General features: G+C 38.1%; 1 protein-coding gene across 1 annotated transcript in view; it reads left to right on the top strand.

Moving 5' to 3' along the window:
- Nucleotides 1-345: 345 nt before the first annotated feature.
- Nucleotides 346-7,485, top strand: part of LOC127428316 (transcription factor Sp1-like) — a 48,161-nt gene continuing 41,021 nt past the window's right edge. Inside the window, exons 1-2 of the mRNA XM_051676621.1 lie at nt 346-442; nt 1,087-1,166. Of these exons, the coding sequence (XP_051532581.1) occupies nt 391-442; nt 1,087-1,166 (132 nt within the window). The 5' untranslated portion in view covers nt 346-390. The remainder of the gene's footprint in view (nt 443-1,086; nt 1,167-7,485) is intronic.

Genomic DNA, 7,485 nt, shown 5'->3' with positions numbered 1-7,485 from the left:
AGACCTAAGACCACTCCTCACTATCTATTAATGAAGACTCATCTTCTCCATCCAAACTACCTGCATCCATCCTCTCCGGTCACAGCCCAGATGTCGCTAACCCACCAAAATCCCGCCAACATCCACATCCACATCCACGTCCACGTCCACGTCCCCGCCGGTCAGACTCACTGCTCCGAAAACTTCCACTCTCTACTGAACGCTGATAGTCGTCTGTAGTACTTGAGCGAGCTGACAAGTAAGTTTCTGAGCCTAGTCATGAAAGGACTTAAACCAAAGAATCATATTGGCTGAAGGGAAAGCGACTCGTTTTCTGATTGGCTTATTGCCTGCTCTGCGTTGACCCTGTGTCTTCCGTTCATCATGTTTGGTTGAGATGTGTGAGAGTTCATGACAGACTTGAAGAAGCGTGAAAAACTCGCGCCTTCACAGATTATGAGTGGTAAGTTACTTTAAACGTAATGTAATTTCAAATAACTCATTGTGTTTATCGGATATATGATTATTATGAAGATAAACTGCTGTCTTCCCAGCTGTATTTGATGGGTTTTAACGTGACATTAATCTTGTCAAACAACGTCATAGATTTTCTGCAGACTTGTTGTTCATGTTCTCCTGATGGCGATCATATATAACAATAATTCTTTTATAATCGCTCCATAAGTTATTTGGCTAAGATCTTAGTGAATTTAACTAATTTTTCTTAAGGAGATGAGAGAAAGCTTGATTTTGTTTGCTGAGTTGTGGAAGTTGTGTTGTTCTTTCCAACGACCTACATCGAGTCATATCACACAGCGATCATAGACAGCGCTTGTAAGCTCATAAAAGTCAAGCGAATTAGTGTTGGACATTATTATATTAATGAATATTAAAGCTTGTGAGTCGAAAAAAATATATAGCCACTGAACATGTGTTAGGACACTTCAGCCAATGTTTTTCAGCTGCTAAATTCATTTCATATGTGAACACACCAGATAAACACACATGCAAAAATAACACTTATTGAACGAGTTTATAGTAAGTTATGATACGTTAATGGGTTGTTTATTTTGATTGTATGTTAAGTTAAGTGTGTTTGTGTGTCAGATACACAGCAGTGTGAAATGGCCGCGCTGGTGGAAAACGACACGAACTTTATTCAGAAGAGAAACACCAGCACAACTCAAGTGAGTCTTTACTCTCTTATTTCACTCCATTTACAACTTAAATTGAACAAAACTTAAGTTAACTTTAGAGTTTGTGTTGTATTTGTGCATCACAAACTCGAGTGAATGAGACTACGTATGAGTGGTATCGTTCTTCAAATTTATCAATGTAACTATAGATGAGTTAAGGGTGTTTTTAAAACTAAAAAAAAAAAATCATATAGTTTGAGTTTTTGCACATGCAACTTTGGTTTGATTATAAAGAGCTCGAGTCACTGTGACTGTGTGTGTAACTTCCTGCTTTGAGCAGGTCCACAGTGGATTGTGGGAGGGAAATGGGTGGGTCAGCTATTAAAACCTATACTGTAAATAAAACACAACTAAAGGCCTTTGCACACCAAATGCGAATTTTCACAGTGATTTCTCTCCGCAATGAGGTATTTGAATAAAAACTATGGATTCTTATAAAGACATTTACATGCAGACAAAGCAAGGTTTTTATTTGTTATAATTTTTTTACATTTTTTTTGGTGAGCCTGTTTTATTTTTTATTTTTTTGCCCAGCAATGAAATTCCCTGACCATTTTAATGAGTTGTGTTGGACTTGAACTGTGCTTCGCCTTGCCTTGCTCTGAATTACCTCGCCTTGCCTTGCTTTAAAGGGTTAGTTCACCCAAAAATGAAAATTCTCTCATCATTTACATCCCCAATTCCGAAAAAGTTGGGACAGTTGAGTGTTTACCACTGTGAAACATCCCAATTTCTTCTAATAACACTTAAGTATTTAGGCACTGAAGACACAAGTTTAAGTTTAAAAAGTGGAATTTTCCCCCATTCATCCATTATGCAGGTCTTCAGCTGCACAATTATATGGGGTCTTCGTTGCCGTATTGTGCACTTCATATTGCACCACACATTCTCAATGGGAGATGGTCAGGACTGCAGGCAGGCCAATCTAGCACCCGCACCCTCTGCTTATTCGGCCAGTGTGTGGTTTGAAGCTGTCCTGCTGAAAATGCCATGACGTGTCTGGAAAAGACAGTGCTGGATGGCAGTATATGCTGCTCCAAAATTTTTACATATCTGTCTGCATTAATGGTGCCTTCACAGATGTGAGTTAATCATGCCATGGACACTGACACACCCCTGGCCCACACAGACATTGGCTTTTGGACGTGACGCTGATAACAGCTTGGATGGTCCTTTTCCTCTTTGGCCCGGAGAACACAACGGCTCTATTTTTAAAAAACTATTTGAAATGTAGACTCATCAGGCCAAAAAAAAAAAAAAAAAACGGTTCCACTGGTCTAATTTCCATCTAAGATGAGACCGAGCCAGGAGAAGTTGGGAGCGCTTCTGGACAGTGTTGATGTAGGGCTTCTGCTTTTCATAGTAAAGTCTTAACTTGCATCTGTGGATGCAGTGGCGAATGGTGTTGACAAAGGTTTACTAAAGTAATCCCAAGCTCATGTTCATGATATCCATTACAGATGAATGATGTTTTTTTTAAGACAGTGATGTCTGAGGGATCAGAGATCATGCACATTCAGGAGTGGTTTTTGTCTTGACCTTTATGCACTGAGATTTGAGCAGATTCCTTGAATCTTTTAACTATATTGTGCACTGTAGAGGGTGAAATGCCCAAAATCGTTCCAAATTGTCTTTGGGGAACATTGTCCTCAAAGTGCTGGATTATTTGGAACGTGTTGCAATCATCTGATGTGAAGTTACTGTGCATTTTAAAAAACAAACAATGAAATTCACAAGGTAAAACATAATATAATGTGTAGTTGTAGTGTTTTCAAGTTAGCAAAGGGTGAATATAATTCACAAATCACATTTTTCATACTGTTCCAACTTTTTTGGAATGGGGGTTGTGATATCACGTTATCCCAGGTGTGGATGACTTTCTTTCTTCAGCAGAACACATTTGAAGAAAAATATCTTAGATCAGTAGGTCCTTAAAATGCAAATGGATGGTGATCCCACTTTTGAAGCTCCAAAAAGAACAGATAGTCAGCATAAACGTCATCCATATGACTCCAGTGGTTAAATTAATGTGTTCTAAAGTGACAAGATTGCTTTTGGTGCGAAAAAGATCATTATTTAAGTACCTTTTAACTCTGAATCATTGCTTCCGGTCAGCAGCAGTATGAGCGTGTGACGTAATCGTGTTGGCACGTGAGACACACGAACTGACGCACATGCGACACACCCAGAAGAGCAGAACAGTTTACAACTGAGTAGGAGGAATGCTGTATAGTAGCTTGGTTGGTTTTGTTTAGATCTGTATTTGTATCTGTTTCTTTACTCACAGTGGTGCGTTTGTGTTCTTATCCTGGATGTCTCAACTGAGAGAAGAATGTGAAATGGCGTCCAGAACATGCCTATGCAAATACGTCACACGAGAGACCATGTCAACTCCACTCTCTCGTGAAGCTTACCGGAAGTGATGGTTTACAATTAAAAAGTACTTAAATATTGATCTTTTTCACACCAAAAGCAATCGTATCACTTTGGAAGACGTTAATTTAACCGCTGGAGTCGTATGGATGACGTTTATGCTGACTGTCTGTGATTTTTGGAGCTTCAAAAGTCTGATCACCAACCACTTGCATTTTAAGGACTTACTGAGCTAAGATATATTTTTATTTATTTTTCTTCATATGTGTTGTCCTGAAGAAAGTCATACACATCTGGGATATAATGAGGGTGAGTAAATGTGAGAATTTTCATTTTTGGGTGAACTATCCCTTCAAAAAATGTCTGTTATTAGCCACTGGCTAGTAAATATTCAGATTTGTAGAGTTGTGTAGTGGCGAAGAAGAACTTTAACACCAAAATCCTTTCACTGCATGTTGTGTCTCATGAGTGCACACTCTGAAGGAAAGAAAAATTGGCTGCAGTGGGTCCAGAGTTTAGTCTTGGATCACGGTGTAAGTTGAGCCATGATATGACATAGTTACATTTACATTGCATTTAATGACATCAACTCTGATTTTGCTTGCGTTTTCATGGACAGTTTTTACAACATCTCCGTTTTACAGCGTGGCTTCAGACCAGTGTAATGTGCATGTTGGACGTCTGTTGGAAGGTAAAAAATGTTGCAGTATAAAACCTCACCTACTATAGCGCGTGAAGTCATATCTATGAACACTGTTTATAAGGGATGCACGATATATCTGCGGCCGATATATTACTGGCCAATAACAGTGACAAACAAAATATTATCGCGGCGATATTTTTTTCAGATTAATTTGTTACGGTTTATTTACTTATTGCTGAAATTCTCTGACTGCCTGCGGCGTCTTTCCTTCAGGCAGAGACTTGGGCAGTCTCAAGCAACAGTGCACATGCGCATACACGTGTAAGTGAGAGCCAAGCTTATGTTGCTCTTTTGAGGATTATTTCAACATCTCTGCACCTTATGTTGTTTTGGGGCAGGTTTTAGTCATCTGCTGTACTAACGATGACATTTCCTATATTCTTTTTGTTTCATGAGGCAATAAATGAAAATGCAACAAAAACATGTATGTATGTTACATGGGGGCTATCGTTTTCGCTTATTACTTCATGAAATGTAAACAGAATGTGGGAAATAGCACATCGTTACTTCCATCGCAGCATTGTGATTAAAACAAGTCAAGCACAACACATTTGATAAGTTATGCAGTGTAACTGTCACAGATGAGCGCTGTAGCAAGCATCTGTGAATGACACCTGCATAAGCACAAGCACGCACATTCATAACACACACACAAACCACCGCTGCACTCGCAGTCCAGCTGCCGGTGTTCTGACAATCCATGCTACCTTCTCAGGATGTGCTACCAGCAGTAAAAACAGTGATATGTAAAGCTAAAACATGGATAGCACAAGTCGGGAGGCATGGGAGAACCTGTCGGTATGTACTACAACAGGAAAATTCACCAATTACCGATATGGTGGCCGATATATTAAATTTTTGAGCTGGAATGAAAACAGACCTTTTCTATGTGGATTTTTCACCGATTTTGCACCAATATGACTATGCAAAGGTACTCAGAAGGCTGCTTTCTTAAATATTTTTATCAAAGAATATTTTACATTATTATTATACATTGTCAACAAATTCTAGAAATGAACACTGAGAAAATAAAGAATAAATACAAATACAATAAATAGCTAAATAAACATCAGTACTGTATGTTTAGTATCAGTCAATTGCTGACCATTAAAGAGCACCTATTATGGTTTTTCAAATATTACCTTTCATGTAGTGTCTTATATAGCTGTTTGTGAATGTAAAAAAAGTCTGCAAAGTTTCAAAAATCAAAGTGCACGAAATATTGGGTTATTGACAACCAAAAGAGAGAACCGATTCTGAACACCTGAAACAAGTCGTTAGTAATTCCAGACTTACTTCTTGTACTAACCTACGTAATTTGGTAACAAAAAACCCGCCTCTGGTCTGTTTATATGTACAGCCGGTGCACACTGTTAGCCTGTTAGCTGTTAGCCTCTGTTAACTGGCTAACTCGAGTTATTGTCAAACTACATATAAACTTACCACTGAGAAAGTTCTGTTCTCGTCGTGCTTGCGATGGTGGTTCGGGTTGATCTTCCGATGTATCACTATCGGTTTCGGGCTGAAATTGGTAAGGTAAAACAGACATTCTTTCAGACGGAGCTGAAACTCGGATATGGTAGTGGTCATTTCCTTTCCGACACGCTGTAAGCGGTAGACCAATCACTACAGACTGGGACATCTGACCAATCAGAGCAGAGTAGGCTCTCTGAAAGGAGGATTTTAGAATGAATCCTTTCGAACGGATCATTGAAGGAGTCGTTTTTGACACTGGGAAAACAAGGTAATGCTGCAATTTAAATTGAGCAAATTAAAGTGTTTTTTGACCTTGGATGCATGTAAATCTATTGTATGAGACCTTTAAAACAAAATTAGGCACGTTTAAAAATCATAATAGGTGCACTTTAAAATAAAGAATAAATACAAAAAATAAATAGCTAAATAAACATCAGTACTCTATGTTTAGTATCGGTCAAATGCTGACCCTTAAAAATAAAACAAATAGCTAAATAAACATCAGTATTACTGTTTAGTATCAGTCAAATGCTGACCATTTAAATAAAGAATAAATACAAATAAAATAAATAGCTAAATAAACATCAGTACTGTTTAGTATCACTCAAATGCTGACTATATTAATACTACCGAGTCAAGATAAACGGCAGCAGCAGTGTTATGCTGTATTCTGCTATACGTGTTCAGGGAAAACTTTCAACATTTAAAAGTCTGGTTTTCCACTATTACATTTTATAAATGCAACGACTGGAATTGTTCAGTTGAAGGGGGTTCCAAACTGTGAATCCTGAACAAAACAGTTTGGTGAATACATGTTTACACATTAGCTTCCACTCAGCTGACAACAATGAAAGTAGCTACGTGATTAGCTAGTTAGCTATAAGCTCGTTGTCTCAGAGTTTAAAAGACGTTACTTTCCAGCATTTTGTCTCACCAACTAGGTAATAACATAGCGTGAAATCAACATTCAGCAGAAACAATCCACCACTGCACCGTTGTCTGCTGAGCTGCAAAAAGATGCTCTGATATTTACCTTTCAATCTGCTACATTACTGACTGCACTGACAAACTATAGCTGGCTAACAGCAAACAGACATGGTTGTCAGGGACAAGGTTAACGTTATATTAGTTATATTGAAAAGGGAATATGATGGGGTCATTGTTTAAGTTTCCAGTATGTATTTCGCAAACTAGTTAACAGCTTACCGTGATGACACCGCTGAACTCCGCCCTGTCTGCAGAGCCACCGTCAGATCAGAGCCAGCTCTGTAAACAATGGAGTCGGAGCGCACTCTGCTGGACAAACTACGCTATGACACCAATTCTAAAGCATTGTTTTCTGCATTATATGTTCTGAAAAAAAGTTTCATTATCAGCGCATATCGGTAAAATATACGCCAATACAGATATATTGGTGAAAGGCTAATATTGGCCGATATATCGGTCAGGCACTAATACAGAGATTAAGGTTTGTTTTGTGTCTTTAATATTCGTTATATGCAGTTTATCGCCTCATTTTTGTTTAATGCATTATTACAGCTGTTAGAAGTTTATTATTCTCTCTCTGTGAGTGAGTCACCAGGATTACCGTAAACACCTATATAAATGGGCACCATAATTTATGCAAGTGCATTATTTATTTCTCACTTAAATCAGCATGTATCTGTAATATAGGCACATTTATGGTTCATGTTACATCCGTCAAACCTTAAATAGTAGTCCAAATTCCAAGCTTTTAAATGACACCTATTTTAAAAT

The sequence above is a fragment of the Myxocyprinus asiaticus genome, chromosome 37 (assembly GCF_019703515.2).
Source record: "Myxocyprinus asiaticus isolate MX2 ecotype Aquarium Trade chromosome 37, UBuf_Myxa_2, whole genome shotgun sequence".
In the NCBI taxonomy this organism is placed as follows: Eukaryota; Metazoa; Chordata; class Actinopteri; order Cypriniformes; family Catostomidae; genus Myxocyprinus; species Myxocyprinus asiaticus.
The sequence above is the reverse complement of the archived record's forward strand: the minus strand, read 5'-3'. Positions and strand labels throughout refer to the sequence as shown.